General features: G+C 42.8%; 1 protein-coding gene across 1 annotated transcript in view; it reads right to left on the reverse strand.

Moving 5' to 3' along the window:
• Mtmr7 (myotubularin related protein 7) overlaps positions 1 to 13,604 on the reverse strand; it is a 78,704-nt gene extending 65,100 nt beyond the window's left edge. The window contains exon 1 of the mRNA XM_005362544.3: positions 13,507 to 13,604. Within this exon, the coding sequence (XP_005362601.1) occupies positions 13,507 to 13,530 (24 nt within the window). The 5' untranslated portion in view covers positions 13,531 to 13,604. The remainder of the gene's footprint in view (positions 1 to 13,506) is intronic.
• Between the last annotated feature and the right edge of the window lie 1,643 nt (positions 13,605 to 15,247).

Here is a 15,247-nt window from a genome sequence, read left to right on the forward strand (position 1 = left end):
CATCCAGGGGCAAGCCAGGTTGCATCGTGTCTACACATCCCCAGACTGCACTCTTGAACGCCTGAAAGACAGACTGCACAACCAAACCACATGCTCTTCCTCCTCTTACTATAGAGCGCTTGAGACCATTATTCCCTCTCTACGAAATTCGTGCAAAGCAAATGTCTCACAGATACAAAAATAGGAGGCCTCTTCTGAGTTCTGAAAGGCAAAGCTGCACTACTGCCCTGCCACGGGGAAACGACATGCTCAGCTCATCCTAACACTCAGGCCTACCCACTAATCTCTCCTTGTTCAACCACCCCATGCCATGGCCATTCTCTGTCCTCTTAAGTTGCTATGATGCCTCTGGTAGTTAACGCTCATTTTACACCTACCAAGCACTGCCTTAATGCATGCTATTCCTACAGCACTGCTTGGAATCCAATCTCAAGGAAGGCACTAGTTACTCTGTATTTGATCCTGCAGCCCCATGAACAATGTTGGCACCCACTTTTATAGCCATTCCATGGCTTACTGGATTCCAGAAGCAATAAACCCTAACAATTGCAGATCAACTCCCCTCAACTGTGGGATCCCTAAGGATGGGCTGTCACGGCCACCTTCGTCCCCCAAGGATGACGCGACCACCGGAGCTCTTCTCACTGCAGTTTATTCTAGGACTTTTTTACACTTCTCTCTCTCTTCCCCTCTCTCCGTTGACCTCTCTCCTTTTTTCCTCTCTCTCCCTTCTCTCTTTCTCCTTCCTCTTTCCTTTTTCCTCTCTCTCTCTGGGCAAACCTCTCCCAGCCCTTAAGTAGGCATGGGCTGCCAATCCCGGATTGCCAGGTGGGCACTGCCCATAGGCCCACGCATATGCAAGCAGCTGATAATCATTGCGTGATCAGGCATAAGTCAGACTTTAGCCATCTCAGGAGTTGATTATACATCTCCATCAGGTGTGACACCATGCAGCTAGCTACAATGGGCATCACCATTTTTTCATCTTTGTAGGCTAATGCCTAGCATATGTGCTAAAATATGTGTCCAACAAAGGAAAATTAATAGTGCTTTGGTTAAAAACAAAGCATATGAGAATTTACAGGTAGAACTGGGTATGATTAAACAGGAAGGTACTCTTAGTAAATTTAAATTTTCAGATGAGAAAAAGAGGAATTGTCTATTATGGAGTACATTAAAAGCCAAAGACCAGGAATAATAAAGGAAAAGAGAACTAAAATGATACAATCTTGAAGGATAATAAGAAAAAAGGGCAATGAAGGTCTTGAGTCTTGGACCCAGAGTCACATTAAACCATGTTCTCTCTTCACTTATTGGACAGTGTAAGGGTTCCTCCTCTTGTAGCAGACACTGGCCTGGATGCTGAGGATACATAAATAGCTGAGTTAAAGTCCCATCTGCATTTTACTTGGGGATGTGTGGGCAAGAAACAGACAATACACCAGATGGAAAAATAAAGTAAAATTTGTGTGCATGCATCTGTTTATGCTAGAGGACCAAAGCTCTGAGGGAGGGAATTAAAGCAGATAAAGATATCTGACAGTGGTCTGACAGGAAGGGCTTCTCTAATAAAATGGAGAGCATGTTCAACTGAGTCAGCCATGTGGAAGTATGGAGGAAAGAACATTCCAAGAAGAGGGGAGAAAATACAAAGGCAGGAGCAGCCATGGATGCTCAGGTGGCAGGGAGGGCTGATCAGAGGTGTCGGGGTGGGGAGGAATGGACCAGCTGGCACAGGTTACATAGATGAATCTTGGAGGGTCTTCCGAACCACGATATGAGCTCAACTTTGATGTTGAGGATGGTGGGAAGCCACTGGAAAGCTTACAGGAGAAAAGGAACGAGGCTTGAGAAAGACATGCTCTAGAAATGAAATGGTTTTCCATATAGAGATTACAAATACACTGTATAAAATAGTTACAATATGCTTAATTTCAAATGACGATGTCAGTTCCGTGAAACCAGGTGTGGCAGTGATGTTAAGCATCAGAGAGCCAGGCCTTTACACAAGACTGACCATATGAGAAGCATGCAAGTTAGCAAACAAAGGCACGGACAGGCTTTCAGCCTATCTACTCAGTCCAAAAGGCAGCATCCCCCTTCTTAAACCTTTAACTGCTAAAACTGACTCAACTGTACCTTGAACATCTAAGTAACTTGTGCTTTGCAACATGCCCAGAGGAATCAAATTTTCTCTCAGAGCTTGGCAATACATTTATTTCTCCGGGAATCTGTGATAAGCAGTGTTTTAATAAGCAAAAAAAAAAGAGGAGAAAAGTAAATATACAATTTTTATAAAGTTGTCATGGCCTGCCACAAAGCTTTAAGTGGAAGCTATTTTTAAACTATTTCAAATGGCTGTGGGAGGAAGGGTTGGGTCCATGTCCTGGGAAGGACTCTTACTCCCAAAGGCTTCAACTAGCTGTCCACCGGGGGAAAGGGCACTAGAAAAAATAGTTTAAACTGTTCCTGGCCTAAGAAATATGATACAAAATGAGCTACTTGCAGGCCCTCTGAGCACTGAGCGAGAATACAAAGCTGAGGCTTCACACGCACAGTCACGGAATTTTGGCTATCTGGTCATACATACTGCCACGGCTTGTCCTGTCCAAAGTGGAAGAAGTAGCAATAAAAACAAGTCACAAAGTCAGGGTGAGAAAACCTTGTGTAACTCTTCTCTGTGAAAAGCACCTCAGACAGTGTTGAGTCTACAGAGATGACGCAGAACCAAGAGAGTCTACCGAGGAAATGCTAAAACTTACCAAGAAGAAAACAATGGCCAAGATGGCCACACACAGGTGCTCAATGTCTCCATTACTCCAGCATGCAAATGTTTCTAGGTACATAGCAAATGCTCTAACTGCCTCCCTCTTCAGTAGGACTGGTACTTCCCTCTACTGCAGAGTTGTGCGTCTTGTCCTCCCCACTACCCCATCCCATCCCTCCCAATACCCCCACCTCATCTTCTCCACACATCCACTCCAAAAAGACCCTCCCTTAGGAATCCAGGCAATTCCTCATAGGCTGCTTTCAGTGTCTCCCCGAGCAAAACTGGATAGTTTCCTAAAATCCATGAGCTTGCAGAGATTAATGCTTTTATTAAAGAAAAATACATTCTGAAAGCAAGGGTGTGAACGAGAGTTGGGTTACACAAAGTCACTCTTTGTAGATTGCCTCCAGGGGAGAAAAATTTTTGAACCCATTGTGAGGTGTGGAAGTGAGTAAGTAGGTCAAACAAAATGGATTGAGAAATTTCTTTTTATTCTCATATTGCATGGAAGTTTTCTCAGCACACAAACCTGGCGTCATCTCCTTTTGCAATCAGAGTAATAATAATAATAAAAAGTGCTAAGAAATACCATGAGCCTCATTGTTAACTGTTGCAAATACATTCTCGGTCTGGTCTATAAACGTCAAAGATGAGGGAGCCAACGTTTTGAGAGTTCTCAGGAACTCATGGAGACCATATACCTAGTTGTAGTCAGAACTGTGGTACTGACCACAGATGGACACAAAGATTAAAGGAACAAAACTGAGCCGAAAAAGCCCACACATCTGTGCTGAATTGATTCTTAGCATGTGTGCCAAGACAAGGAGCTGGATCAAGCAGGGTCTTAATAATAAACAGCCCTGGAGCAAGTGGCTCCACAAGCAAAAGCACTACTGCCCTATACCTCACACAACCAGCAAAACTTCGTTCCAAGATATAAAACCTAAACTCTAAAACTTTGGGACCTTGGGTTAGGCCATGGATTGTAAAAGCCAAGGCACCACGGAAGGCACTAACAGCTTAAACTGGACTGGACTCCCACCAAAACTAAAAGCTTTAATGTCTCAAAGGTCAACACCAAGAAAGAGAAAAGACATCCCATGGAATAAAAGAAGATAATCATGAGTCATATACACACTCGTGAGCAGAATCTATGAAGAACATTTACAGTTCAAATACTAAAGGCCCAGCTAAATTACACTTCAAAAACTAAGACAGTCCATCTAAAAACAAGCAAATGACTTAAACAGATCTGTATCCAAGTAAGATATCATCAACACACACAAAAAAAGTAGTCAGAATAATTATCTCTCAAGGGGCTGCAAAACACCCCCAGTAGGGCCTACATACCCCACCACTTACAGAATAACTGTAATCTTAAAAGTAGACAGTAAAAGCTGGGGAGGGGATGAAACTGGAATGCCCATTCATGTTTATAGAAAATATAAAATGGTGCAACATCTCAGGAAAACTGTTATTAATCAGGAGACTCCCGATTATACACCCAAGAGAACTGCAAAACATGTCCCCCCAAAACACCTGGACATGAGTGCTTATGGATGCACTAGTTATAATAAATAAAACATCCAGAAATAACCCAAATGCCAACTAATAAATATCAACTAATAAATGAGTAAACAACCTTGAACACATCCACAATAGAGTATTAACTAGCAATAGCTGGGATGCAGCTCACACTTAGAACTAGGTAACCATGTGTGGTGGGATGAGCCTGTGACCCCAGTAGTTCAAGATCATTCTCTGAACTGGTATAAGCTACAGAAACCTTGTCTCAAAAAAATTAAGAATATTATTTAGCAATGTATTCTAAAAATTGTATGAGCCCTAAAACATCACACTAACTGAAAGAAGTTAGGCACAAAGAATAGCATATTTTATAATGCCATTTATAGAAAATGAACAGGTAAATATGTAAAGAAAGCAGATTAGTGGGTAGCCAGAGTACGGGAAGATACAAAGGAGAAATAACTGCTAACATACACAGGGTTTCATTTTAGAACATTCTTAGGTTTAGAACTGTCTGAAAATTATGTTTCTGTACAAAAGCCATTTTACCTGGAATACTTATCATGTGTAAGAACAGCCCTAACTCACTCCCAGCCACCTGTCTTCTCAAAGTTCTGTATTTTTCTCCATAACATTTTCTCCCACAACACGCACACACAGGCCATGCATATCATACAGTCTTCATCCAGCTACCTAAAGGGTATTGGCAGCGAGCAGCATTTCTACACTACATGCATGAATAAAACCGCAATTCAAGTATGACAAATTCTTTAGTTGAACGGCAGACTGTATGCCCTAAATACCAAAGGCTAACTCAGAACAGCAAGACTTCATCCAAATATTGTTAAACCTATTAAAGGGGAGGATTTCAAGAAACATGGATGCCTATCTCTATCATCTATCACTCTCTCCCTCACTCTCTAGAGACAGGGTCTATCAGTGAATGGGGCAGTGGAGCTTGAGGGCTCCACTGGTGGCCAGCATGCCCCAGTGACCCTGCTGTCTCAGGATCCCTTGTTGTAGCCAATCCCTGTTCTTCACCTAGGATGGCATTTAGGTCCTCAGGTTTGAGGTACCAAACACTTACTCACTGAGCCATCTTTCCAGCACTAAATATGGATGATTTTTGAGGCAGGCTTAACACAATTTCTGAGAGGACTTGGCTTTCTGAAAATGGAAGATGTAACTGCCACAGCTATACTTTAAAGTGTAACGGTTCATACCAACAACGCAGGCCACCTTATCTCTTGAGTGTGAGAGACCATGTGTGACTGACTACACAGATCGTCTCCTCTGCAGTTGTGAGAAAGTATTGGACCTTTCTATTTTTTTTTTTGGTTTTCGAGACAGGGTTTCTCTGTGGCTTTGGAGCCTGTCCTGGAACTAGCTTCTGTAGACCAGGCTGGTCTCGAACTCACAGAGATCTGCCTGCCTCTGCCTCCTGAGTGCTGGGATTAAAGGCGTGCGCCACCATCGCCCGGCTAGACCTTTCTAGATGAACACACAATGCTGCTCCTGGTTCTTATGGTAAAATCAAATTACGATATCAAGAAAAGCAAGCAGAACGCTGAGTAACACAAACGCAAACTGTTAACCTGGAGCTAAAGATACAAGCAGACAGCTGAAGGCCTGGACTAGGAGCATCCAGCCCCCAGCTGCCCCTTCCACTTCATTCTCAAAAGTGCAACGGAAAATGACGGACCTGTGAAGCACAGCAAACCTGGAGTCACACGGTACAATTTTGAGTCTCAGTCTGCCCTCTACGGTTGAAAAACCCGTTCAGCCTCAGTTTCCTCAGCTTTTGAAGTACGGCTAACAATGGTATTCACCTGCAAGCGGGACTGAGAAATACGTGGATTATCACACAGAAAGCTCCAGTGCAGCACCGAGTACAATGGCTCCAGTGCTCTACAGGAGTGGCTTTGATCAGCCATCCTGAGTGTTGTTGTAAATAGCTACAAGGTAAGCTCAACCTGACAGGTGAGCAAAGACACACAAATCAACAAATCATATATCATCATCAAGAATAAATTATTTAAAAAATTCTGCTACAATAGTATCATGCAAATGCTAAAGAGTCATCAAATAAATCTTTAAAATGTGTGTTGAAATGGAACCAAAAAATAAGGGAGGCAATACAGAGCTCCGCACAGTGGTTTAAATACACTGTTACAGTGACAAGATGGGGATAAGTTAAATATCAAAGAAATTAAATGCTTATCTTAAGAACAATGAAGTAACTAAGGCTTTTGACTGCTTCCCAGAATTCCGTATAAATGTAAGACTTCTGGGTGAGAAACAGAAGATGTTGTTCACTGCACACCAAGAGCTCAAGCTTCCCGTTCACAAGAGCTCTGCACCCTGCCTCCTCACTATGTCCAGGGAGAATATGGAGCAGTCTACACGGACAACCAAACCTGAAGAGCCTCTGCCTCCAATGAAGACAATTATAATGGTCGGGGAGGGCAGATCAAGTCACTCTATGCTACTTAGATAGAAATACCTGAGAGAGAAAGAGAGACTGTATCTAAGCTGTTCACTATTCACCATCCTTTAGACAGAAGCATGGACGTGCAAATGATCTACCAGAACTGTAGGGTTGGCCTAGACTAACTTATGCATGGTCTAACCACAGACTATAATTATAGTATCTGAGGTTATTAAAAGTCACCTTTCAGAAAAAATAGTTAATAAAAAGGAACATTAAAGAGACAGAATATGGACCAGACTTTGTTTAATTCCATTTGTACTCATATGCAAAGAAGAGGACTAACATGACATAGAGAAGTAGGTTTTTCTGGGTTGTGATTGTTTTCATTCTGCTTTTCCAACAAAATGTCTTCATGACCTCAATACTCAGAAACAACTTTAAGAAAATCTAGACATGACACCAAAACCAGGAGTACCTCCCCTACGCCGTAAGTAAACAGCCATGAACACTTGGGTCAATAAAATTAAACTTCTTATGTTTCAAATGGCAGAAAGGGTGGGGAAGCTGAACTGACTTGGTCTGATGTCTGGCAATGCAAGAAGTCCTGAGTTGGATCCCTAGTAACAACCAGCATCCCTTAAAACAGGCATGTTGGCACATGTCTACTGTGGGACAATGGTCTTGACACCTGTATTGGTTTAATAAAATGCTGATTGGCCAGTAGCCAGGCAGGAAGTATAGGTGGGGTGACCAGAACAGAACAGAATTCTGGGAAGAGGCTCAGTCTGCAGTCATCAACCAGACACAGAGGAAGCAAGATGAGAATGTCTCACTAATAAAAGGTACCAAGCCACATGGCTAACACAGACAGAATTATGGGTTAATTTAAGATGTAAGAGTTAGTTAATAAGAAGCCTGAGCTAATAGGTCAACCAGTTTATAATTAATATAAGTTTCTGTGTATTTCTTTGGGACTGAATGGCTGTAGGACTGGGTGCGAAAGAAACCTCTGTCAACACATGTCCACCATCTTAGCAACTGGAAGGTGGAAGCAGATTGGATCAGATGTTTAAGGTCATCCCCAGCTACAGAGTCAGTTCAAGGTAAGCATGGGATACACAAGATTTAGTAAAGCCAAAAAAAAAAAAAAACACTTATCAGAACAGTGAAAGGAAAACCTACAGAATAGGAGAAAACACTGACAACTCAGACATATGACTAGAGCTCTCACAATTCGACAATTAAAAAAAGACAAGGGGGATGGGAGAAAGGGGAGGCTGAGAGAGGCTATCTGGGAAAGTGGGCATGACCATAGCAGGACACATGTGCCCACAGAAACTTAACAGTGATATCCATTAATATACACAATTAATATGCATTGGTGACTTTAAAAAAATAATTTCTTCAAAGAATCTGGAAGAAATTAAAATTCAGTTTCAAAATAAATGAATGATTTAAATAAAATTATCTGGAGAAAATACACAAATGGTTAGAGTAAGTACATGGGAAAACCCTTAGCATCCTCAGTCATTAGGGGGATACAAACAGGATACTTGATCTAGGGTGGGTTTACTGCCTGAACAACTTAATGCTTAATTCAGGATATAGTTGCTTGATGTCTTAAGTATTGAAGCAAGTAACTGTTCTGGTTGTCCTTTGTATCATGTTAAAACAGTCTTTTGCCTTCTTCCCCCTGTGGTATTGGGGTATAAAAGTGTATGGAAAATAAATGTGGGTAAATTCAGCATTCGGTATCCGCTGAGTTGGCCCCCTATTACTATCCTGAGTCTCTGTGATTCTTATCTGTTCCTCCTATTTAACGTTTTCTAATCTGCATGCTACTACCCTGGAACATACAAACCCACCATGGCTAGAATTGTAGCAGAAGTCACCCCAAAAAGGTGGCTCATGACATAAGAAAAAAAAAGCATATTATTGGATTATTGGTTGCTAGAGTCAGGAGAAAGGGAAACGGGAAGTAACCACTAATGTGTATTGTGATTCCTGTGAGAGTAAGAAAATGTTCAGAGCTGGGCAGGGTGCTACACACCTGCATACACTCTCTACTATATTTATCATCTGCAAGTTATTTGCTAAATAAAAGAAAAAAACCCAAGTGGCAATGGTATAGCAATGATGACTGGCAAAGAAAGAAAATCTCGTCTTACTGTCAGAGAGCTCACAAATGAGATCACTATTCCCAAATGGAAGAAACAGTCAAATTGGTCAGTTTGACATTAATTCCAGACCAGATTCTAAAATTAGTTACTTAATGGAACTTTGTAGCAACCTAAAAAGGGAAACCATCAGCCATCAGGAACATCAAGATTCACTCAGTCATCATTTCAAAAGGCTGTATTTCCTTTCGCTCAGATGAACTGTTTGGAGAAGTGACGAAGGATGGCTAAGAGACCTAGTAAAGTTACCAAGGCTAAAGTCCTAAGAAATGGGGCAAAGGGCATCAGCTGCTAAGAATGTGCACACCATAGTTTCTCTTGGGTAAGATGAGGAAAGAGGCAATAACACTAAACACAATTTATAGTGCCTGGTACCAAACTGAGAGGATGGGTATAAGGATCCAAAGCAAGATTGAGCAACAGTCTAAACCCAATGGAAAGCAAGCAAGCAACAACAAAAACAAAAAACAAACAAACAAAAAGCCTAACTCATGTACGTTTAAGACATTGTAAACCAAAGCTAAACAATGATTTCTTTGGGTGTGAAAAAGTATTCTAGAACTGGACAGTGATGATGCGTGCACAACACCACATGCATACTAAAGCCAATGGGTTGCACATTAAATATAAATGTAATCATTACTGTAGTGTGTGTGTGTAGTATGTATGGTATGTAAGAGGGCTCACAATCCAATCAAGTTACAGATACAAGGCATATAAAACCTAGATTGCTAATATGCCTATTTTAAAAAATGAAGTACTTAAATGAAGAGCACTGTTCATTCTTTCAAGCATTATTTAATACATGCCTCACTGTGTGAGGAGCTATGGATGCAGGAATGAATACATCCACATTTTTCTGGGATCCCCAATTAAGAAAGGAAGCTTAACAGTCAACAAATACCACCAAAATTAATATAATAACCAAAATGAGGAACATAAAAGAACAAAATGGTTCCATACAAAAAAATAGGCAAGTCTAATTTAGATGAAGGTAGAGGCAACATTCCCTCTGAGATTACATATATTAGATTTATTTTGTGTGTGTTTTTGTTTGTATTTATATATGTGCACCACATGAGGGTTGGTGCTTGTGGGGGTCAAAAGAGGGCACTGGATCCCCTGGAATTGGTGTTACAGATAGTTGTGAATTATCATGTGGGTTCTGGGAACTGAACCTGGGTCCTCTACAAGATGAACAAGTGCTCTTAACCACTAAGCCATCTCTCCAGTCCCTGAAAATACGTTTTACTTGAAACTTTGACTATGAGAAATTTAGCCTGGTAAAGATCAGAGTGTGCCATCTCCCATTCCTCCTGGAAAGGAATGACAGTGCGTAAGTCCTACGCTACAAAAGAAACCATCACACTTGCTAAACCTTCAAAGGGCATTGCCCTGGTCAGGAAATGGTCACTAAATAAAGCTGGGGAAAGAGGACAAGTCAGTCACACAAGGTCCTAGAATCCTTTGACGACTCATTTCATCTGGCAGCTTTACTGGATTAAAAATAAATAAATAAATATAAAAACAAACATAACTAGGGCATGAATGAGGCACATGAATGTGGGGAGCACCATCTCAAGAGCTGAGGGTCCCTGACTACAGAAAAGGGAGGAGATAACTAAGCAGTGTCATTCCCTTTTCCTACTGAGAACCTAGGGCCAAGCCATTCCACTATGATGGCCTCCCCAACCATGAAGGGCTGTACACCCTCCAACTGTGAGCCAGAGTAAACCCTTCCTGCTCTAAGTTGCTTTCTGCCGGGTGTCTGGTGGCTGCTAAAGGAAAATTAATATAAGTAATGTGTGATCATATCTTGCCATAATAGAATTACCCAGCAAAGAAGAAAACAGGAAAATGGGGAGACTCTTCAGTAAGGGCCCAGACTAAGGAGCGGGAGTTAGAAGAAGGGGAAGCACGCCAAGGTCTGTACCAGACAGGGTCACAAAGCCCATTAATAACTCAAAGTTACAAATGTGAAGGAAATGCCTTGCAGAAGATTACAACAGCAGAGCAAAGAGACTCCACTTCCCACCGTGAACAGTATAGGTAACACCAAACGCCTCACTCCCATCCCACTGCAAAGCAACTTGTTCTTGGAGTAGTTTTTCCCTGCACGGGACTCTTATGGTAGAAACGCATCCTGTTTAGCCTATGTTCTATAAAGAGCTTTACTGAAGTGTACACACAGGCACACAGAGAGAAAGAAATACGTACAAGGCACTCCTAATAATTCAAATGTATCTTCTTAAACTGCACTCCAGAGCACACGCTGTGACAGCTATTCGTTTTCACCGAACAAATCAATAACTTACATTGTCAATGGAAAAGGAATTATACATCATGCGTGCATTTAATTTCCTCAAAAAAAAAAAAAAAACAAACCCCTTTGCATCCTGGTAAATACTGCATCAGATAAACAGTGGATCGGCTAAGCAAGTTTTGCATACACAAGCCCAAGATAAAAAAACTATAAAATCATGGAAAAACCCAGAGGATATAACAGAAACACGAAGTCTACGAATATGACTTTCAACAACTACACATTTCATGTATGCTTTGAAAGTAACTATACACTTTTCCTTCATGCATATGCAATGGTTAATGTTTAAAGTTCATGTGTCTGCTGTATGCACCCCTAGCAGCCAGAGTTGGATACTGGACTCTGCCTTCTGTTTTTCTACCACTTTCTGCCTCATTTTTGAGGCAGGGTCTCTCTTGCTGAAATGGGAGCTTGCTGCTTTGACTAGACTGGCCGGCCAGTGAGCTCTGGCAATCCTCATTGCCAGCCACCACTCAGTGCTGGGGTTACAGCTGTGTGCCAACACACACCCCGCTTTTATGTACGTGCTGGGGATCCAAACTCAGATGCTCATACTTGTGTAACACGGACTTTATTGAGTCATCTTCGGAGCCCAGCATCCTAACCTTTTGCTGTTGCTGTATATGACTTTGTCCTCTATGGTGCTCCCAGTTGAGTACCATGCGACTGAGTTGTGTTTGTTTGCTCTCATACTGTCTTAAGTTTCCTGTTCTGCATTGGCTTGCATTCACAGCTACCCTTGACGTAAAACACTGCCTACAGGGTGGTGACGAAAACCAATCTTGTTGCTCAGGTATACATAAATGGCTCTGTCTGAGACAAAACAGAATTAGGACCAGAAAATGACTTTACTCTCCCAAGTTCATACTGAATGAGAGAATGCCACCCAGCGAGCGCCACGATAGAGAACTTGTCATCCTTGCTGGTGACATCCACACAAGACACCACCTGTACAAAGGACCTCTTCATCATGAGAGAATGCCCTTGGTGAGAGACAAAGGAAATGAAGGGGTTAAATTCATCGTTATCAAATAAATTATTTAGTACCACTTAAGCCCTGAAAGCCTTGGGCCACCTATCCTGTGGTTTATGGAACTGTCTTCTAAGTTTACAATTTCCTGATTGTAAAGCAATTTAATTCCACAGTGTAACACCAATGCAATTTATATTTGCCACCGGAACTGACATTCTTCGGTAAGCTAGAAGAACGAGTCTTCCACAAACATAGGTTTTTTTTAAACTAAGAGGTATCGGCCACCATTTCAGAATGTAGGAATAAATTCTTCTTGCTGGGTAGAGAGCAAAGTAATTACATTTATTTCCCTTCTCATGAAATAATAATACCGCTGGGGCCACATGAGTTCTGTTCACTCAGATACAGCTTTGGCCTAAGTCTATCAGGGGCCTAGATTTTAAACATACGACGTCTCGGGAAGGACTGTATGATGGCAACAAGAGACAGACAACAGAATTTTTAAAAGTATTCCTTCCCATCTTTTTTTTTTTAATCTGATAGGAATTTCTATCATTACATTATTTTTGTTCTAAATTATATTTCAACAAAGAATGGCAAGGTTTGGAGGCTTCCAGGCTTACTTAACTGGATAATCGGAAACCAGTCATTTTTGTTCAGTGGCAAACGCTGGTGTGTTTAACACACACCCACGGATGAATCTATCTCTAGCATCTTTCTTCCCTGAGAAGCAAGCAAACTGGAAATAGAGGGCTACGCCATCATTCAGTTATAGCAAGTATGGATCCTAAGCTCAGAGGAAGGCCCCCTAACAGCTCCCGCCATACGATGGGAAAGGATGCATCGCGTGAGTCTTAAGTCTTAGCTTCCACAAGCTTCCAAGTTCATTCAAGCCATCTGTTTATAATGCGCTTTCCTTGTACCTGCTCTTCAAGGGCTTGCTTCCCTTTCAACTGCTCAGAGCTACAGGCACCTTTCTAAAATGATTTTTTTCTTTTTTGGAAGCCTAGAACCAAACAAGTAGAAAAACCTTGTGACTCAGGAGACAATTAGGGTTCGTTCCCTCCTGCCCACCCCTGCGTCCACAGCGCACCCCACAAACCGCCCTCCCTCCCCCAAGGACAAGAGGTTAGCTCCGGTTAGGCCTGTGAGCCCGCAAGAGAAAGGCCGGCCCCGCAGCGCACAGGGAGATGCTAGGGAGCCGCCAGCTCCTCCCTCGCTCGCGGTCCAGCTCCCCGTAGGGCAGCTCCGTGCGCTCAGGCTCAGCATCCCTCCGACTCTCCCTCCTCCGCCCAGGCCACCAACCTTAGGCGTGCGGATGTGCTCCATGGCGGGCCCGCGACTGCAGGGTCCCCGGCGGGCGCGGCCTCACGCACCTGCGCGCGCGTGCGGCGCAATGGGAAGGGAGGGGAGGGGGCTTCGGCCGGAGCGGTCGTGGGCGGGCCGTGGGCCTGGCTCCGCCCCCAGGTGCGCAGGATGTGCGGGAGCCCCTGGGCGCCTGCGCGGGCCCGGGAGCTCGGCTCTGCGCCTGCTCGCACCTGCGGGTCTCACACCCCCTTTGGACTTCGCCCTCCTTCTCGGTTTCGCCTCTCTGGCTGAGGATCTCATCGCCCAAGCTGCTCGATTATTTTTTTCTCCCCCGAGATGGGCATCCTCAAGTCGGTCATGGAAGCGCTTGCCTGAATGTCCCAGCCACTCAGGAGGCTGAGGCAGGAGAATCATTTGGGTCCAGCAGCTTGGAAACCACAAGAGAGACGTAAAGACATCCCCGTATTTTAAAAACAGAAGGAAAAAAAAAATCAAAGGCTGTCAGCTTTCGTAATACGGTAATACTGTGGCACTACTGTCTCCTGAGGTACAAAGAGGGCCTTGTGTTGGGTGTGGCTTCTTGGAGAGATGCGAATAAATATGTGGAGCTTTACAGCCTCATTGGCTGTGCTCCAGAGCATCCCAGGGTAGGTGAGATTTCAGAGTGGGCTAGGAAACAAAATGACTACAAATGTACCCTAATGTGGTACGCATAGTCTAGTGGGCTCTGGCTTTATTTTGGCCCAGGCTCAGCCATCCGAGTATTTGGGATGAAAATGAGATTAATATCAACATTGTTTGTGCCCTATTAAGTTTGCCACTAAAGCCAGACATCTCACGTCACCGTGTGACTTCGCTGTCGGAACTCTTGATAGATATGCGAAAACACTTGGCCCTGTGCTAGGAACACATTGGCCATCTTTACCTAGTTCTAACTAAACAGAAGCTAGAGACACAAAACCATCCTTTATGAGGTTCCATTAAGCCACTGGGGAAGGCTAGAGACTGAAAACGGCAGCTCTTAGTGAACACGCTATGCCATACTGAAATTTCGCAGAACAATTCTTGGAGTTGTATTTATTTTGTTGCTTTCCTGGCCTTTATTTATGACAGTTTTGTACACCCTTTGACCGTCCATACTGTGTATTTGCTTGTTCGATGTCTGGTAGGCATCTTGTAGTCTTCCAAATATTTATTCAATACTTTTTAAAATCGTTGCATCCCCTTCACATTGTATATCCCTCAGGCTCACTGTCTCTAGTACTTAGAATGCTACCATATACCCTTCAGGCTCCCTGCTTTCACTACTCACCACCAAGTAGAAGGGAGGATATTGTAGGGTTTTGTTTTACAGAAGGGATCTTAGAGTTGTCAGGTGAGGGAATGATATATGTTATTAAAACACATATCTATATAATTTCAATATGTCTATATTCAGGGAATGCTTAAATTCACCCTAGGTAGATGACAAAGCTGGATAATCATTTATTGAAGAGATACTGTCATTATTTAAGCAATTCATGCTCAGAGTATCACAGCAGATGCCAAGAAACTGATGGGTGATACAGATGAGGATACTAAGTTATAAACGTGGTACAGCCCACACCAAGCAAATGAAGCTAAGCCAACTAAGATGCTCACAAAAGGCCTAATGAAACCAACCTCCCAATGATTATTTGTGCCTTGAACTTTTTTGCTATTGCTTAGATGAAGCCCAATAGGATCAGATACTTAGTTC

This window comes from Microtus ochrogaster, linkage group LG7_11, assembly GCF_000317375.1.
Source record: "Microtus ochrogaster isolate Prairie Vole_2 linkage group LG7_11, MicOch1.0, whole genome shotgun sequence".
NCBI lineage: Eukaryota > Metazoa > Chordata > Mammalia > Rodentia > Cricetidae > Microtus > Microtus ochrogaster.